The following is an 18,168-nucleotide window of genomic DNA, read 5'->3' on the forward strand; positions in this document are numbered from 1 at the left end:
ACCGAGTGTATTATGGGAGCTCCGGGAAAGGAAAGGAAAGGAAAACGGGAGAAAGCTTAGCTGAGGAGACGACATTTAAGCCGGCCCGGACGTGGAAAAAGGGGCTTTAGTGTCGCCCTTCCCCCAGGTCGGCAGCTGGAGCTCAGCCCGGGCGGGCCCGCTCCTCTCCCGGCTCCGATCCCCTTTCAGCCCATTCATCCATGCCTGGGCCGGGGGTGGGCGGCCAGACAATCAGACACTGTTTTATCACCGGCATCGGCTCCAACCTCCAGCTTGGCGCCCGCAGCGCGCGTCCGTAAGGGGAATGAGTCTCCTGAGACTCCCGGGGAACTGAGGCGTCCGGCCTCTCGCGCCTGACCGGGCAGCCGGGCCGGAAGGCTGAGGGTCTGCGAGCCGGCGGGTGAGGCGCAGAAAGCGCTCCCTCGGGGCGGGACCAGCCTTCCCCGCCGCCCGGCCGCCAGTGTTCCGGGCGCCGGACCCGCGCAGGGACCGCGACCTGCGTACTACAACTCCCAGAAGGCTTCGCGACCAGGCCGCCTAGGACGCGTCTGCGGCGAATCGCGTCTCCAGGCTGACGGCAGAGGGTGGCCTCCAGCCGAAGCGCCTTCCAACCACCGAGAGGACGGGTCGTACGGCGCTGCCGGAACTTCCGGGAAGTGGGCCCGCAGGCCCGCCCGAGCTTCCGGGTTGGTCGCGCGCCTTCCTGTGGCTAAGATGGCGACCGAGCATCCCGAGCCTCCCAAAGGAGAATTGCAGCTGCCGCCGCCGCCACCTCCAGGGCACTACGGCGCCTGGGCTGCCCAGGAGCTTCAGACCAAGTTGGCAGAGATCGGAGCTCCGATCCAGGGTGAGGAGCACGGGAGATCACGAGGGGGCTGCGTGGGCCTGCGGAGAAGCAGAGCCTGGTTACCTGGGAGACCCGGGGGTTGGGGGGCGGAGGCGGGCCGCTGGGGCCTGACCTGGCCCGGCTGGCCTGCCCCGGCCCGGCTTGCCCCATTGATCTTGTGTTTTGCCCCGCAGGGAGTCGCGAGGAACTGGTGGAGCGGCTGCAGACCTACACACGCCAGGTGAGTGTTGGCGGACGTCAGGACAGCCCAGGCTTCTCCAGGGGGCCTTTAAGACCTCTCACTACTCGGTCTTCATCCTTTATATACCTTGGCACAGCAAGCGGGGGCTTGCCCTTTTTTTTTCTTATTCTTGCCTTTACGTGCTTTGTTGTAATCGCTTTCCTCCTCGTTGGTCCATCCGGTGCCCAGCTCGAGCTCTGGCAGATGGACACTGGGTAAATTTGTTTGAACGAATGAACAAGAACGTCCTTTAGTGGAACAGCTCCTTTTGGACTGACTTGGAGTCCTCCTTTCTCTTTTGTAGACTGGCATCGTGCTGAATCGGCCGGTTTTGAGAGGGGAAGATGGGGACAAGGCTGCTCCCCCTCCTATGTCAGCACAGGTAAGGAGGTTGTTCCACTTTATACGCTTCCTTCTGCTCAGGGTAGCTCCTCCTCGCTCATGCAGTGAGTGTATTGGAGATGCAACTAGCAAATTGGGCAGGGAAATAGCACGATGACAGAACTGGGAGATTTTCACCTTTCTGATGGTGAGGATGGTTGCCTTCATCGCCCTAGTCTGCTCTTCCAAATTCTACCTGTCATTCAGGATTCAGCTTGAATACCTGGAGGCTTGACCTGATCCTCCCCCAGCTGGAAGTAATCAGCCTATTCTTTGCCCCCCATGGGCACAGTTGCCATGTTATTCAGTGAGACATGAGGACTAACTCCCTGATTTGGTTCTATACTCCCAGCATTTAGTAAGTCATTGGGGTTTGTATTGTTTTGGCATACTACCTTCTACTTATTCAAGTTCTCTTAATTTCCGTGTCACTTCTGATCCAGGATTTTTTTTTTTTTTTTGTCTTTTTCGGGACCGGTACTCAGCCAGTGAGTGCACTGGCCATTCCTATATAGGATCCGAACCCGCGGCGGGAGCGTCGCCACGCTCCCAGCGCCGCACTCTCCCGAGTGCGCCACGGGCTCGGCCCTGATCCAGAATTTGATTCTTTTTTCTCTAAAGCAGTGGCTCTGACATGGGATCCATTAATCTCCGTGTGTGGGATGAGGCATCCCTAGATGACCTTTAGAGGGGATCCCTGAGCCTCCTGAAATTGTATGCAAAATCTGTGTTCATGATATTTTTCTGGGGAGAGATTTGATAGTTTTCTTTAGTTCGTGCACCGAAGTCGACATTCTTTTCTCTTGACATTGCTATGGAGCATTCTCTCTTATGTAGCATGAACCATGTATTATTTGACTGAATTCCAGCATGTGGCCCAAAGTACATCCCCAGCAAATTTTTGCAGAATGATAGATAAGTGCTTCCCAGTTTATGGTCATATTTTCTCTACAGCTCTCTGGGATTCCCATGCCACCACCACCCATGGGACTCCCCCCTCTGCAACCTCCACCACCACCCCCACCACCTCCACCAGGCCTTGGCCTTGGCTTTCCTATGGCTCACCCACCAAATTTGGGGCCCCCACCTCCTCTCCGTGTGGGTGAGCCTGTGGCACTGTCAGAGGAAGAGCGGCTGAAGTTGGCGCAGCAGCAGGCGGCATTGCTGATGCAGCAAGAGGAACGCGCCAAGCAGGTAGGACAGGTGGACGCCTGGGCCTGGGCCTCGTTAGGTCCCTGAAGGGGGAGTGGAACCTAAGAGAGAGCTGGATCCTGGGGCCAAGGCTTCTGGAAGGTCTGGATCAAAGACTAGAACATAAGCCGTAGACTGAAGAGGACCCCAGGAAGCAGAAATGTGGCAGATTGGCCTGTGGGGTATTGGTGCTGGTATGAGCTTGTTTTCTTTTTTAAGCAGGGAGATCATTCACTGAAGGAACATGAGCTCTTGGAGCAGCAGAAGCGGGTAATATCCCTCCCCCCAACCTTTGACCTCATGGCCCAATCCATTGGTTTTCACTTACAGTGCCTAGTGTCTGAAACCACATGCACCATTTGAGTTTTCCTTGGAGGCCACCTCTTTCCCAGCTAAGTTCCAGTATCTCCCAAAGAACTCCACTTTTCTTACAGTCCAGGGATTGGCAAACTACAACCTATGGCCTGTTTTTGTATGGTCTGTTAGCTAAAGATGGTTTTTAAAGGGTTGTAAGAAAACCCAAACCATGAATACATAACAGAATTCATACAACAGTTTGTAAAGCCTAAAATATTTACTATTTGGCCCATTACAGAAAAAGTTTGCTGACCCTTACTACTCTTATATAACATCATTTTAGGCATGTTGGAGAGGACTCTGAGCTAATTTAGTCATTTGTGTTGGATTCAGACAAAGTATAATAAATATAAGTTTGGGAGTGTTATATAAGATTTTGGCCTGAGATGTGCATTGTATCAGTTGTTACCCAATGGATTACTCAGGAGTCTTAGGACATAAGCATTAAAAGCAGCAGGTGTGGAAATGTGAAAGAAGTACTGTCTTTGCCCAGATTGTGCTAGATCTTGAGGGGTAGAGATAAGAATTCAAAGTTCCTTTTAAACAACTTAATCTTTTGAGGAAGAAAATTCTCATTAAAAAACAGAAGGTAGTGTTTAGCTAAATATTAAATTATCTGATGGGAGCTAGAAGTTAGCAGGAGTGTCCTTAGTGTTATTTCTAGAGATTTTTCCAGTGTGATGAAAGGCCTCCTCCACTTGGATCAGTAGCCTGGAGGTGTGGGGGTAGAGAGGATGTCGGCACTCCAGTGGTTCCTGATTGTTCTCCTTGGGCCTGTTACCCAGCTGAAAGGATGTGTTTGCCAGGGGCTGCCTGCCAAACCCATTTTGAGCTGTGTCTCTGCTCCCATTTCCCTCCTGTAGGCAGCTGTGTTACTGGAGCAGGAACGGCAGCAGGAGATTGCCAAGATGGGTGCCCCAGTCCCCCGACCCCCACAAGACATGGGCCAAATTGGTGTTCGCACTCCTCTGGGTCCTCGAGGTAAGACCCTAGAATGGGAGGGAAGGGCATGGAAGATGATTTAAAAGTTTTTTAAAGACTTTTGCATTGAAAAAGAACACATATGTACTAGCCAACTGCCAAAAAAGAAAAAAAAAATGCACATATTTTAAATGTGTAGTTCAACCAGTTCTCACACACCAAACACATCCATGAACCCAACACCTGTACCAAGAACCAAAACATTACCAGCACCCCAAAAGCACCTCCAGTCTCCCTTCTAGTCACCCCTCTCTTGAAAGGTAACCATCACCTTGACTTTTAGCAAGGAAGGGAATTTTTACAATGAGTGTTTTCTCTCTTCTGACATTAGATTTCTTTCTCCCTTGTCTAGTGGCTGCTCCAGTAGGCCCCGTGGGCCCCACTCCCACTGTTTTGCCCATGGGGGCCCCTGTTCCCCGGCCTCGTGGGCCCCCACCGCCCCCTGGAGATGAGAACAGAGAGGTGAGACTGATGATTTCTTCCTAGGGACGGAGACTGGTGGTTTAGAAGGAGACTATTTCTGGATTTTTAGAAAAGGATTCTGTGAGAAGATGGGAGGGTACTTAAATTCTTGAGGGGGAAAAGGGAAGGTTTACTCAGTTAAAATATATTTAGGGGAGGGCCGAAGGACCTGGGAGACATCTCTGGGGCTGAGTTGTATGGTTGCCTCTGAGGGATGCTAAACCTCATGAACCTGGTTCATGGTGCTTACTCTCTGCTTCTTACGTCACCTGGCCAGCAGCCTTTCTAGTACCAGAGGTGGAAATTGGAGGGGAAAGGGCATTGTGATCCACCCCTCTGACTGGGTTGTCCCTGACAGATGGATGACCCCTCTGTGGGCCCCAAGATCCCCCAGGCCTTGGAAAAGATCCTACAGCTGAAGGAGAGCCGCCAGGAAGAGATGAACTCTCAACAGGGTGAGCGTTGATGTGTCCTGAAGCCGAGTCCTCATTCCTCTGTCCCTTCCCCGAGGAGGTTTAGAGAGAGACTGGCTCTTGGTACAGATGGGCTACTGTGAACAAGTGGCAGTGCAGTGGCCCTGTGAGGAGATTGTGACCACCACCTTCCTCCTTTACAGAGGAAGAGGAAATGGAAACAGACGCTCGCTCGTCCCTGGGCCAGTCAGCATCAGAGACTGAAGAGGACACATTGTCTGTATCCAAGAAAGAGGTATGGGATGGAGCTGGTCTGGAAGGACTGTTAGGAGATAGGGTTTGGGTACTGAATTAGTCAGGGTTCTCCAGAGGAACAGAACCAATAGGATGTGTCATAAATGCATGAGAGAGGATTTATTAGGGGAATTAGCTCATGTGATTGTAAAAGAAGAGTCCCACGATAGGCCGTCTGCACACTGGACACCGGCAGTGTGGCTCAGTCCAAGTCCGAAGGCCTCAGAACCAGGGAGGCCAATGGTGTCCTTGGTGTAAGTCCTGGAAGTCAAAAGCTGAAGGTCTTTAGCTCTGATGTCCATGAATGGGAGAGCAGAGCATATCCCAGTTCCAGTGGATAGAGAGAGAGATTTGTTTCTTTTTTCTGTTTTTGTTCTTTCTGGGACCCCAGCGGATTGTATGGTTCCCGCCCATATTGAGGGCTGATCTTTCCCACCCAGTCCACTCAAGCTCTCGTGCTAATCTCTTCTGGAAACACCCTCATGGACACACCTAAAAAGATAGCTTTCCCAGGTTTCTCAGGGTTAGGGTTAGGTTTCTCAGTATTCTTTGACCTAATGAAATTGACGCCTAGAACTAACCATCACAGGTACTACAATAACATCAATTATAAGTGTTCACTAAGAAGTCACGGGTATTTTGTGCCAATTCCTATCCTAAGCATCTTACAGATATTTTTCATTTGATTGCCATAAATCTTTGAGTTTTGAGTACTATGCGCACCTGCGTCTCGCAACTGAAGAAGCTGCGGTTCTGAGGGGTGCGGTACCTTACCCAAAGGCACACGGTTGGAGTCTGACTCCAGCGCCCCTCCACAGCCACTTCTCGAGATTGCCGTCGTGGGAAGAGACTGAGCGTTGACCTGTTGGGGAAGCTGGGTGAGGAGGGTGGGGTTGGGCATGGTGCTGGATTCTCTGACTCCGTTGGTTTTCCTTGTCTTGACAGAAGAACCGGAAGCGTCGGAACCGAAAGAAGAAGAAAAAGCCCCAGAGGGTGCGGGGGGCGTCATCCGATAGCTCTGGAGAGCGAGAGAAAGACTCCACCCGCTCCCGTGGCTCTGAGTCCCCGGCTGCTGACGTGGAGATTGAGTATGTGACCGAAGAACCTGAAATTTATGAGCCCAACTTCATCTTCTTCAAGAGGATTTTTGAGGCGTTTAAGGTACAAGGAGCAGTGCACTCTGAATAGCCAACGCTAAGCAGAGAAGGGGCAGGGACGGGGACAGAGCCGAGGCTGCATCTTCTCCACGCCGGGTTCAGGAGCCGGCTGGGGCCCTGAGGGCTGGGTTTCCATGTTGCCTGCCTCCCCAGCTCACCGATGACGTGAAGAAGGAGAAGGAGAAGGAGCCAGAGAAACTTGACAAACTGGAGAACTCTACGGCCCCCAAGAAGAAGGGCTTTGAGGAAGAGCACAAGGACAGTGATGACGACAGCAGTGACGATGAACAGGTCAGGCCCAGCTCCTCCTGGTGGGGACGGGAGCTCTGGGCACCGCTGGCTGACGTGCAGCCTGTGAGGGTCCATAGTGAGCTTTTGTGGGGCTTTGGTGGCTTCAGTTCTGGGGTGGGCTGGAGAGTGTGACTCACACCTAAGAGTCCTGCTCAGAAGAAGTGACCATTCCAGGAAAAGAAGCCAGAAGCCCCCAAGCTGTCCAAGAAGAAGTTGCGTCGAATGAATCGCTTCACAGTGGCCGAACTCAAGCAGGTGAGACCTGAAGTGATCCAGCAGGCCCTGGAGCCTGGCTGGGAGTCCATGTGAGGAACTCCTGGAATCCCACAGAGGGGCTTTGCTTTGGGAGGTGCCAAGAAGGACTTTGAAGGAAGCTTGGGTGAAGCAGGTGTGGGTCCTTGGAGAAGTGAGAAGAACTTTAGACCCGAGAGATCGGGGCTTTCTAGAGACATGTTGCTATGTGTTTTCCAGCTGGTGGCTCGGCCTGACGTTGTGGAGATGCATGATGTGACAGCGCAGGACCCTAAGCTCCTGGTTCACCTGAAGGCCACTCGGAACTCTGTGCCTGTGCCGCGCCACTGGTGTTTTAAGCGCAAGTACCTGCAGGGCAAACGGGGCATTGAGAAGCCCCCCTTCGAGCTGCCAGACTTCATCAAACGCACAGGCATCCAGGAGATGCGGGAGGCCCTGCAGGAGAAGGTGAGGGCCTGGCTGGGGCCGGGACCTACCCTTGGGGGTCCACGTCCTTCACAGATGCCTGCTTCAAAATCGGACTCTGGCTCCCCAAACCCACGTCCTTGTTACTTGACTAGTTATTCTTTCTTCACATTAGAAGTCAGCACTATGTAGGACACCTGGGGGGGAGCAGGAGGGGAAGGACACAGGAAAGGCAGGCCTCGTGGCTGTGTTCCCAGCTTGTTCTCCTGCCCCATGCTGAGACTTCTATGACTGAGCGGCTCTGTTTTCCTGCTCCTCTCTTCCTCCCCTCTGCCTTCACCTTCCCAGCTCACCTAGAGACTCCTTCCCTGGTGTACTTCGTGGCTAGAGACTCATGGTGGTTGCGTAACTTCTTAAATTTAAAGGTTTTAATTAGATACTTTGAACAGTTAATACTTGCCTGTAGTGTAAAAATTCAGGAGGCACAAAAGAACACTGTGAACACCCTGCCTTCTGGTTGGCCTCTCCTCACCCTGTCCTCTACAGTGGAAGCTGAGGTCTGTCTCTTGATCAGTTGGTTTAAAAAATAGTTACTGGCATAACATTGCTGAGGCCAATCTCACTTAATAAGTCTATTTCGTTCAGCCTGGATTATGTAATTTTGAAGGCTTCAGCAGGAAGGATTTTGGTGACTTTCAGAGTGAGATAAATGAGGTTTTCCTTGATCTCTTTTGGGAGTTAGGAGCCAGACTCTACTGAGTCGAGCTTGGTGAATACCTGTTAAAGTGCATCTTCTGCCACTCTTCACAGGAAGAACAGAAAACCATGAAGTCAAAGATGCGAGAGAAGGTTCGGCCCAAGATGGGCAAGATCGACATTGACTACCAGAAACTGCATGATGCCTTCTTCAAGTGGCAGACCAAGCCTAAACTGACCATCCACGGGGACCTGTACTACGAGGTTCGGGAGGAAGCCTGGGGGAGGCCACTGGGCACTGGAGTCATGACTGTGTAACTCTTGGTTGGAAGGGCTTTTGAAGCTGGTACAGCAGCTTCTTAGCCTTAGAGTTGCCCATTAACTACCCTTGGAAGAGATGGAATTTGAACTTTAAAAATGAGATCCTTTATTAAAGGAGGGATGCAGACCGTGTCTTTGAAGTGATAATAGTTTGTGGTGGGTGGTTTAGGGACAGAGGGGCCAAGTAGGAGATGCTTTAGGAAACATTTAATATTGGGGTGGAAGAAAAGTTATTTTTTTCTGATCCTTGAAATATTAATCACCATGATATGGAATTTTTGAGATGGAAGGATCTTGGAGAGGAAGGATCCTGTCGAATGCCCTCATTTTACAGATGAGAAAGCAGGTCATGGAGTTGGCTGTGTTCTCACAGTGGGTTACCGACAGCACTGGAAGTCTGGCCTTCCCCCTCCTCCCTGGCCTTTATTCCTTCTGCTCTGGCCAGGGAGAGAAGTGATGAGAATCAGCAGGAGCCAGGCTGCCCTCAGTGGGATTGTGTATCTGATGTGGGTTAGGACTTCCCATCTTTGTTCTCATGTCCTCATGCCATGGAGCATGTGTCTGGTGTGCACAACGCAGCATGCTCTGACTTTTCCTCAGGGGAAGGAGTTTGAGACACGACTGAAGGAGAAGAAGCCAGGAGATCTGTCTGATGAGCTAAGGATTTCCTTGGGGATGCCAGTAGGACCAGTGAGTATCATTTAGCTAGCTGGAGAAGCAGAGAAACGGGTGGGGATTGGGGCAGAAGGGAGAGACAGGGATAGGGCTGGGCAGGTGGTATCCTTCTCTCTTTTTCCTGCAGAATGCCCACAAGGTCCCTCCCCCGTGGCTGATCGCCATGCAGCGATACGGACCACCCCCGTCATACCCCAACCTGAAAATCCCCGGGCTGAACTCGCCCATACCTGAGGTGAGCGTTGTCCTTTCTTTCATTTTGGGCTGCTTCTGCTTTTTAACTGAATGGTAATTTTTTGTTTTCCTTCTCTAACTCTGCTGTGTGTCTCTTTAAAAAAAAAAAAAAAAGTAATGGTTTTTGTTTTCAAAAAAACTGACAAGCTCATCATAAAATACTGTCAGAATTGACAAGTACAGAGATGAAGACAAATCACCCACCATTTCACCACTCAGAAAATAACCAAATTTAACATTTTTGGTAAATGTGTTTCCAGATATATCTCTGATATGTACATGGAGGGACAGATAGAAATAATTTCTCTTAAGAATGGCATCAAGTTTATTCTTGTTTTTAAATAAAAAACATTAAGTTAAAAAAATGAACAGACAATAAAGTCATTATAGTGAAGAAGTGGTGTTGTTAACCTTCAGATAAAAATTTCTGTCCCTTAAGAGATTTGCATTCTAAACAAGCCAGCTTTCCAAAGTTAGGAAAAATCAGTGAGAAGTTGGAATCGTGTTTTTTAAAGTACGTGTTTCATTTTCAGATAGTATAGACTCTACCATGGAGGATGAGGTTATTAGCACACTTTCTGCCCTTGGCTCCCCATCCTGTTGCCCCAGATTTTTGTTGCTTGTTAATTTTGCTTCCTCATGCTTTATAACATTTAATTCTCTTCTGTAATCACGATTTCCAGACTTCCCAAGTATTAGTTCTGTACTTTGGAGCGTGACTTTTCTCTAGGCTTCAGTGTTTCTTTTGCAGCTTAGGAGTGGAACTGATTCATGCTCCCTTTCTTGCAGAGCTGTTCCTTTGGGTACCATGCTGGTGGCTGGGGCAAACCGCCAGTAGATGAGACTGGAAAACCTCTCTACGGGGATGTGTTTGGAACCAATGCTGCTGAATTTCAGGTATGGGACATGGACTGGCGAGCTTGGTTTTACTTAACGTCATAAAGGTTAGAGATAGTTGGTTTACAGCTTCGTTATCTGGGAGCCGGGTGTTCTGAAATTTCAAAGTCTGAAAAAGGATGTACATTTTCCTGAGATGTAATGTAAGCTCCTCACTGGAATATGAGCTGTACAAAAGTAGGGGTTATTGTCTGTTTATTCTTCTGTCCCTTCAGCTTACAGCAGCTTGGCACGTAATAGGTACTTAGTAAACATTTGTTGAATAAATAAGTGATCTCTTTTTCAGACCAAGACTGAGGAAGAAGAGATTGACCGGACCCCTTGGGGGGAACTGGAGCCATCTGATGAAGAGTCTTCAGAAGAAGAGGAAGAGGAGGAGAGCGATGAAGACAAACCCGATGAAACAGGCTTTATCACCCCTGCGGACAGGTGGGAGAGACAGAACCTGCCACGCTAAAGTGGCCTGTCTCTCTGAGGGCTTTCTCTTTACTCCAGAGCCTGTTCCTCTCTTCACAGTGGACTCATCACTCCTGGAGGGTTCTCATCAGTGCCGGCTGGAATGGAGACCCCTGAACTCATTGAGCTGAGGAAGAAGAAGATTGAGGAGGCGATGGATGGGTGAGGCAACAGGCAGGCCCCAGATTTGTACTTCCCTGTGGCCGCTAGGCTGCTGGCTGACTTTTGTCCCCCACCCCCTTTAACAACTGTTGAACACCAACTCTGTGCCAGACGCCACTCTAGGCAGTGGGGAGTCAGAGGGAAAAAGACAGTTGAGATAGACAGGTAACCAGAGGACAATATAGTTTCAGAGGTGGGTAAGGATTGGGAAGCAGAAGAAACTGGGTAATGGGATATAGAAGGATATGGTGATGAAGAGGCCTTTGAGAACTGAGACCTGAATGGTAGGAGAGAGCCAGCCCCTGGATGATCTGGGGGCGGAAGGGACAGTAAGTCTAAGCAAGTGAAAGGCCCTGAGACAGGCACAGCTTCGCATAGTCACGTATTTTGAAGCACTAGTTTTGGGTACATAAGGTGTTGGCTCATTGTCTTCTTCATGAATTGACCCCTTTATTATGAAATGAACTTCTCTTTATCCATTCTGATTTTTGTTCTCTTTTCCTATTTTACTACTTTCTTTTGGATTAATTGAATGTTTTTTATGATTCCATTTTACCTCTTTTGTTGGCTTATTAACTATAAATCTGTTTTGTTATTTTAGTGATTGCTTTAGGGTTTATAGTATCCGTCTTTATCATGATCTGCCTTAACGCGATAGTACACTACTTCCAGCCTGACAGCAGTATGCTTCATTTCCCCCCTCCTGACCTTTGCACTATTATTGTCATATATCTTACTTTTACGTAAGTTATAAATCCTCCCGTGCAAGGTTATTATATTTGTTTAAATGGTCAATTATGTTTTAGAGGGATTTAAATAAGAATCATGCAGGATACTCATGTAGTTACCATTTTCACTGCTTTCGTGTGTTTGGCTATGTCCAAGTTTCTATCTGGTATCATTTTCTTTTCTTTTTTTTGTTTTTGGTGCCTGGCTGATACAGGGATCCGAACCCATGATCTTGGTGTTATAAAGCTGCGCTGTAACCAGCCTCTGAGCTAACTGGCCAGTCCTGGTATCATTTTCTTTCTGCCTGAGGGCTTCCTTTAACATTTCTTGTGTGGGTGTGTGGTCATGAATTCTCTCAGCTTTTGCAGTCTCAAAAGTTTCTTCATTTGGCCTTTGTTTTTGAAACATTGTTGCCTGGTATAGGATTTTAAGTTGACCGATTTTTTTTTTCCTTTTACCACTTCTAAGATGTTGCTCCAGTGTCTTCATTCTTGTGTAGTTTCTGATGAGAAATCCTTGTCTTTGTTCCTTTGTACATCACGTGTCATTTTTCTCCAGCTGCTTTTAAGATTTTCTCTTTATTGTTGGTTCTGAACAATTTGCTCATGATATGTGTTGGTGTAGTTTTCTTCATATTTCTTTGCTTGGGGTTTGTTGAACATCTTGGATCTGTGGGTTTATAATTCTTATTGATTTTGGAAAAATTTTGGCCATTTCTGAAAATATTTTTTTCTGTTCCCTTCTCTTTCTTCTCTCCTTTGGGAACTCCAATTATACAAGTGTTAGGTCTCTTGAAGTTGTCCCACTGCTCATTGAAGTTGTGTTCATTTTTAAAGAAATTTGTCTATTTCATTTTAGGTTTTTCTTGCTACGTCTTCAAGTTTGCTAATATTTTCTTCCGCGGTTTCTAATCTAACATGAATCCATCCAGTGTGGTTTTCTTCTCTAGAAGTTTGATTTGGGTCTTCTTTTTATATATTCTTTCTCTCTTATTTCACTTTTTGAACATATAGAATGCAGTTATAGTAACATTTTAATGCATTTGCCTGCTAATTCTAACATCTGTGCCAATTCTGGGTTGATGTCAATTGATTATTCTCCTCATTATGGGTTGTATTTTCCTGCTTGTCTGCATGCCTGATAATTTTTGATTGGATGCTAGACTTTATGAAATTTACCTCACTGGGTTCAGGATATTTTTTGTATTCCTATACATCTTTAGCTTTATTCAAGGATAGTTACTTAGAAACAGTTTGATCCTTTCAGGTCTTACTTTTTGGATTAACTGGGCAGGACTTAGGCAGTGCTTAGTCCTCCCCACTAGGGGGCGTGAGACTCATTTGTATACTCGAATCAAAGCCCTAAGAACTAGAGGTTTTTCAGTCCGGGCAGAAACAGCACTATTCCCAGTCCTGAGTGAGCAGCAGGCACTAATGTTACTGCAGTCGTTTTGGTGTTTCTTTCCTTGGCCTTGGCAATTCCCTCACAGGCATGTGCTGCTCAGTACTCAGTTGAATACTTGAAGAGGAAGGACCCTCTGTTGGTCTCTTGAGTTCTCTCTCTGTGCTGCTTTCGCTTCTTCAGGACTCTGTTCTGCAAACTCAAGCAGCTTTGGTCTCCTTGGACTTTCAGCTTCATCATCTCAACTCTTGGAGTCCTGAGGGCTCCGGGCTCTCCATGAGTCTCCCCTTCTTGTTCTGTGGCGTGGAAATGGAAATTACTGGGGCAATTGAAGGGCTCTCCTCATTTGTTTCCTGGTTTGCAGGAATCACTGTCCTCATTACCCCATGTCTAGCGTCTTGAAAAACCACTGTTCAATATATTTTGCCCATTTTTCTGGTTATTGCAGGAAGGAGGGTAAATCTGGCCCTTGTTACTCCTTCTTGTCAGGAAGCAGAAGCCTCAAGCTTTGCATGCTCAACAAAGAAGGGTACTGTGGACAGAGGACATTGAGGAGGGATTGGGTAAGGGACCAGGCTGTGAACCCTTTAGGCCATGGTAAAGAGTTTAAATTTTATTCACATGATGATCAGAAGTCTTGGAGGGTTTTGAGCAAAGGAGCAACAGGATCTGAATTTTGTTTTAAGGCATTCACTCTGGCTGCTGTGTGGAGAACAGATTGTCACCTCTTCTAGTGGGAGAGGTGGAAATGACGACATGGTCTAGGGTGAAAGTGGTAGATTTGCTGTGTTCCAAATGTAATCCTTGAAATAGATGGCAAAACTGGCTGTGGATGGCTGTTGTACCATTGGAAGGGCTGGAAATGTGAGTTGTGTACATTAGAACTCCAGGCACAACTTTGATCAGGAACTGTTGTAGTCTGTTCTCTCTTGCAAGCTTCTCTGTACCAAAGTTCTCTTGGAAACTTTCAGCCTCTCTCACCTTTAGCCCTTTACATGTGGGAGTCCCGATCTCTGATCTCGTAACTTGGTTAAGGAGGCTGCTTAGGTCAATCTCTGTGCCCCTTCCAGGCTGTATCCCCTGGAATCAGCACTGTGCCCCTCCCCCCATCCAGTTCTTCTCTCATGGGCCTCCACAAACTGCAGAGGCTGCGCCCCTGGGTATCTTGAGATCTCTCCAAGAGCTGAGTAGAGGTGCCACCTGTGTTTCTTTTGCTTCCTGTTTGGAGACCTTTCTTCCCTTCCTTTTGGGGATTGATTCCATTGTCCTTTGCAGAAGTGAGACACCGCAGCTGTTCACTGTGTTGCCAGAGAAGAGAACGGCCACCGTTGGGGGAGCCATGATGGGATCAACCCACATTTATGACATGTCCACGGTGAGCACTCGAAGGACACTGCTTTTGGGGACTGGGAAAGGGGGTAGAAGGTAGGGCTTCTGAGATTCTTTGGAGATGACAAGCCCTGATCTCCTTTCCAGGTTATGAGCCGGAAGGGTCCGGCTCCCGAGCTACAAGGTGTGGAAGTGGCCCTGGCACCTGAAGAATTGGAGCTGGATCCCATGGCTATGACCCAGAAGTATGAGGAGCATGTGCGGGAGCAGCAGGCACAAGTGGAGAAGGAAGACTTTAGTGACATGGTGGCTGAACACGCTGCCAAGCAGAAGGTAGGAGCTTACAAGGAGACTGGGCTGGGTGAGAGCCAGGGACCCGGGTCTGCCTTTTTCAGTGGAGTGGTGCCCTCTAGTGGTGAGAGTGAGGGTGGACTCAGTGCCTGCCGCTCTGGGCTTCCTTAGACTTGTAAACCTTAGAAATCCTCCAGTGGGCTGCCCTCTTTAAGGATGCTGAAACTGAGTTATAGGGAGGGAAGGAAACTCATCCAAGTCTGAGAGGGAGGTGGGGACAGAATCCGGATTCAGTGCAATTTCCACAGATTTCTGTGTCTCTGTCAGGCTGCCCACCTGTATTTGGGGGGCCATGGGGTTGTTTAACCTGTTGTAACTTGTTTCTCTTTCTCCCCTATAGCAAAAGAAACGGAAAGCTCAGCCCCAGGACAGCCGTGGGGGCAGCAAGAAATACAAGGAGTTTAAATTTTAGTTCTCCCTCACATACCCAGACCTCCTTTAGGTCCTTTGTCTGGATGTGTGCGCTTCACACATGGGTTCCCTAAAGCCACCTCTCCTGCATTTCCCAAGGGCTTGTCATTTCATGTTATTTTAGACCTGTTTTGTAAATAAAGCTGTTTCCCAAGGAAAGAGATGAATATGGAACACTCCTGAGCTTCTCTCATCTCCCTTTAGCCCCTTCTGCAAAAGGACTAAAATAGCCTCTTCCTGTAATCACTGGGCTATCCCAATGATCACAGGCATGTACCTGGCTCAGATGTTGCAGCTGAGACTAGTGGTAAGGCTGAAGCCATGCCGAAATTATGTTTTTATCACTGTACCCTTTTTGTAGGAAGGCTCTGGGGGAAGTGCCTTTAGGTCTGGTTTGACCTTACTACCGTGTCCTTGGGGAGTAAAAATAGCCAGCTTAGTGTCCTGGCTGGGCTGGGGAAGTAACAGTGGGCTTGGGAAGTAGGCCAGGTCAGGCCTTCCTAATTGACCTTGTGGCCGCAAGTCCAAATGAGAGACTTGTGAGAGAACGCAGCTCAAAGTCTAAATTGTCCCAAGTCGATGTGAGACCCTGGGTTCAAGCAACACCAGTCACCAGGATTTGGGTGTGTAGAGGGTGGAGAGACTTGCTTTCTCCAGGTTCTAATCCCCTGGTCCTGAGAAGTCTTCCTGACAGGCTAGACTAGGTTGACCATTGGATCCCACAGGCATTTGCTAAGCCCTGCAGGGGGGAGAGTCACGTGCCGCTGTTGTACTACTGGTGTCGGTGGAAGTGCATCCGCAGAGGTGCCAGCGTGCTGGAGGCCTCAAGATGGTCTCTGGAGGTGGGGTCTGGAGATCCCGCGGAAGACGTGGCAGCTGAGCTAGGCCTTGGGAGGGACACAATTTTAGAAATTTAGTTAGCAATGAAGCATTCTTAGACTCAGTAATGAAGATTTTGGGGGATGGGAGCTGTAGAGAAAGAAGAGAAAGGTTGGCTCCAGATGGGTCAGGGCTTAGTTTGAGAAGTCACCCCTGCCTGGGCTCTAGGTCCCTGAGCTCCTGCCTCCGGGCGGGAACTTTCCGACTCACTGCTGCCAGGCCCGCTGGGTCGCCACCAACCGCTCCCCTCGCTGGTCCGGGGTAAGAAGTCCCGGGGCCGCAGGCGGGGGCCAGGTCGGTGGTAGGAGAGAGGACTCGGCCTCTTCCGCCTTCCGCAGACCCGAGGGGCCGAGCGCGCTCCCGCGGCAGCCCCCTCCCCGCTGGGGCCGCGTCCCGGAAAAGCGGGGTTTCCGCTGGCGGGGCTGCTGCAGCTGCTGCAGCCACCGCCGCCGAGAGGGGGACGGAAGAGGGAAGAGAACGGCCGACTGTGGCGGTCCCCGCGGCGGATTTCAGGGCTGGGCCGGCGAGCGCGCACCGGCCGAAGACCCCCCCCCCCCACTCTTCGGGAGCGAGGGGCGCGCGCCCACAGCCCGCCGGGGCGCGAGCGCGAACCCGGGCCCCTCCCCTCGGTGCTGGGCGGGGCCGCGCGAGCCCGGCCCCCGCCCCTGCCCGGACACGCCCACTCTGTCTCGGCGGCGCGAGTCGCAACAGGCGGCGGCGGGCGAGCGCGAGGACCGCGCGTGCGTGCAGGCTCGCTGGCTGCTCGCGCTCGGGCGGGCGGCGGGCTGAGGAGAGGAGTCCGGCCCCCGCCGTCGCCGCCGCGGGGGAAGCCCCGGAGCTCGCTCGGCGTCACCTTGATCCCCGTAACTCCCGTGCCCCCTCCACCCCTGGCCGGGCCATGGCGGAACGCGGAGGGGTGGGCGGTGGTCCCGGAGGCGCTGGGGGCGGCAGCGGCCAGCGGGGCTCTGGGGTCGCCCAGTCCCCGCAGCAGCAGCCGCCGCCGCCGCAGCAGCCGCCGCAGCAGCCGACGCCCCCCAAGCTGGCCCAGGCCACCTCGTCGTCCTCATCCACGTCGGCGGCGGCTGCCTCCTCCTCGTCGTCGTCCACCTCCACCTCCATGGCCGTCGCGGTGGCCTCGGGCTCCGCGCCTCCGGGCGGCCCGGGGCCTGCTCGCACCCCCGCCCCGGTGCAGATGAACCTGTACGCCACCTGGGAGGTGGACCGGAGCTCGTCCAGCTGCGTGCCCAGGTGAGCGGCGAGCGGGTGGGACCGGGCGCCTAGGGGGCCGCCGGGGCCGCGCCCGCCGGGGCTGGGTCTGTGACAGGCCCCTGCCCCCGCCCGCGTCCCGTCGCCCAAAGGGGCGCCCCACTCCCTAGACTCCCCCCCGCCACCTCGGCCCGGCTGTCCCACCGCCTGGTCTGGCTCCGGTCAGGCCTCCCGGGACTCCTGCTGCGGGGCCCCGCCCTCTCCTAGCAGTCCCACCTTCTGCCTCGGGCGGGGACCACCCTCTTCTCCTCCCTGAGCGGGAGCGGGGCCTTCTGGACTGAGCCCAGGGCCTGCTCTCGTTGGGTCTGACCGAATCCGGCCTTCCTGACGGTCAGTTTCCCCGAGTAAGTCGCTCGTTTTCCTGCCTCGCCGGCGCCCGTGGGCTGTACATATGTTACGTAGATATAGATCTGTGCTATAGATATCTTTTGATATTATTATTTCCCAATATACTCGGCATGTGCCAAACCGGTAGTCACTTCTTCCAGATAAAGCCTATATAGTAACCCTCGAGGCTTCTAGTTAGCCTTTGGCACACTTGTTCGGTTGTACTTCAAATTACACACATTCTGTCCTGAACTCTATGCTCTTAGTTACTGGGTCCTGTTTATTGTGTCCTCAAGTGTATTTTTCATACCCTTTTCCCCTCTAGAAACTGCTCATAAATTCTCCCTGCTCTGCAGGGCTCCATAAAGTTACCTTGTTCCTAAACTCAATCCATTCCTCTTCTATTGGAACCATCTGGGGACATTCCTTCCACTGGCAAAGATATGCCTGAGTTTGGGGATATTTTCTGTTTCTATATTGGCAAGGCCAGCTCTCTCCAACTCTTTGGGGACAGTGTGCAGTGACTTACAGTTTACTCATTGAGTAGACAGTGTATGGAGCTGGTTTCACTCAGTAAGCCCAGGGAAGTGCCTGTAGGTGTTCTTTTTGACAACCTCCAAACTGAGTTGATTCTGTTGCGTTGAAGTCTGGGGTCTCTGCTTATCCTGTTAGCCCAGCCGTGGGCAGATGGATGTGCCAGTCAGAGTTAGGGAGCATTGTTGGGTTCCACCCTCAACTCTATTTTTCTTTTTTTCTCCCCTTTTCTTTAAAGAATAATGTTAT

The 18,168-nt window shown here is 50.7% G+C and overlaps 2 protein-coding genes across 4 annotated transcripts in view; both read left to right on the forward strand.

Moving 5' to 3' along the window:
• Positions 1–691: 691 nt before the first annotated feature.
• SF3B2 (splicing factor 3b subunit 2) lies at positions 692–15,089 on the forward strand. Of its 3 annotated transcripts, none has more exons than XM_063094445.1 (22): positions 692–847; positions 1,021–1,067; positions 1,372–1,449; positions 2,403–2,642; positions 2,859–2,909; positions 3,860–3,977; positions 4,330–4,439; positions 4,798–4,894; positions 5,056–5,147; positions 6,092–6,307; positions 6,457–6,594; positions 6,769–6,849; positions 7,066–7,293; positions 8,062–8,211; positions 8,869–8,958; positions 9,071–9,178; positions 9,967–10,074; positions 10,361–10,503; positions 10,591–10,692; positions 14,098–14,197; positions 14,299–14,484; positions 14,843–15,089. In XM_063094445.1, the coding sequence occupies exons 1-22, from the start codon at positions 715–717 to the stop codon at positions 14,912–14,914; spliced, it is 2,688 nt and encodes an 895-aa protein (XP_062950515.1). In that variant the 5' UTR covers positions 692–714; the 3' UTR covers positions 14,915–15,089. The 3 variants fall into 3 exon arrangements, with proteins under 3 accessions (XP_062950515.1, XP_062950517.1, XP_062950516.1); XM_063094447.1 differs by having other exon boundaries at positions 6,095–6,307; XM_063094446.1 differs by having other exon boundaries at positions 2,862–2,909.
• Positions 15,090–16,481: 1,392 nt separating this feature from the next.
• The window catches only part of PACS1 (phosphofurin acidic cluster sorting protein 1), a 156,964-nt gene continuing 155,277 nt past the window's right edge, over positions 16,482–18,168 (forward strand). The window contains exon 1 of the mRNA XM_063093150.1: positions 16,482–17,040. Coding sequence (XP_062949220.1) covers positions 16,691–17,040 — 350 coding nt within the window. The 5' untranslated portion in view covers positions 16,482–16,690. The remainder of the gene's footprint in view (positions 17,041–18,168) is intronic.

This window comes from Cynocephalus volans, chromosome 4, assembly GCF_027409185.1.
Source record: "Cynocephalus volans isolate mCynVol1 chromosome 4, mCynVol1.pri, whole genome shotgun sequence".
Classification (NCBI taxonomy): domain Eukaryota; kingdom Metazoa; phylum Chordata; class Mammalia; order Dermoptera; family Cynocephalidae; genus Cynocephalus; species Cynocephalus volans.

What these genes read in the sequence shown, in the direction of transcription:
- SF3B2 (XM_063094445.1), top strand. Translation starts at nt 715, where the DNA reads ATGGCGACCGAGCATCCCGAGCCTCCCAAAGGAGAATTGCAGCTGCCG. An exon ending in GATCGGAGCTCCGATCCAGG is followed by an intron (nt 848 to 1,020) that starts GTGAGGAGCACG and finishes TTTGCCCCGCAG; the next exon opens with GGAGTCGCGAGGAACTGGTG. An exon ending in TTTATCACCCCTGCGGACAG is followed by an intron (nt 10,504 to 10,590) that starts GTGGGAGAGACA and finishes CTCTCTTCACAG; the next exon opens with TGGACTCATCACTCCTGGAG.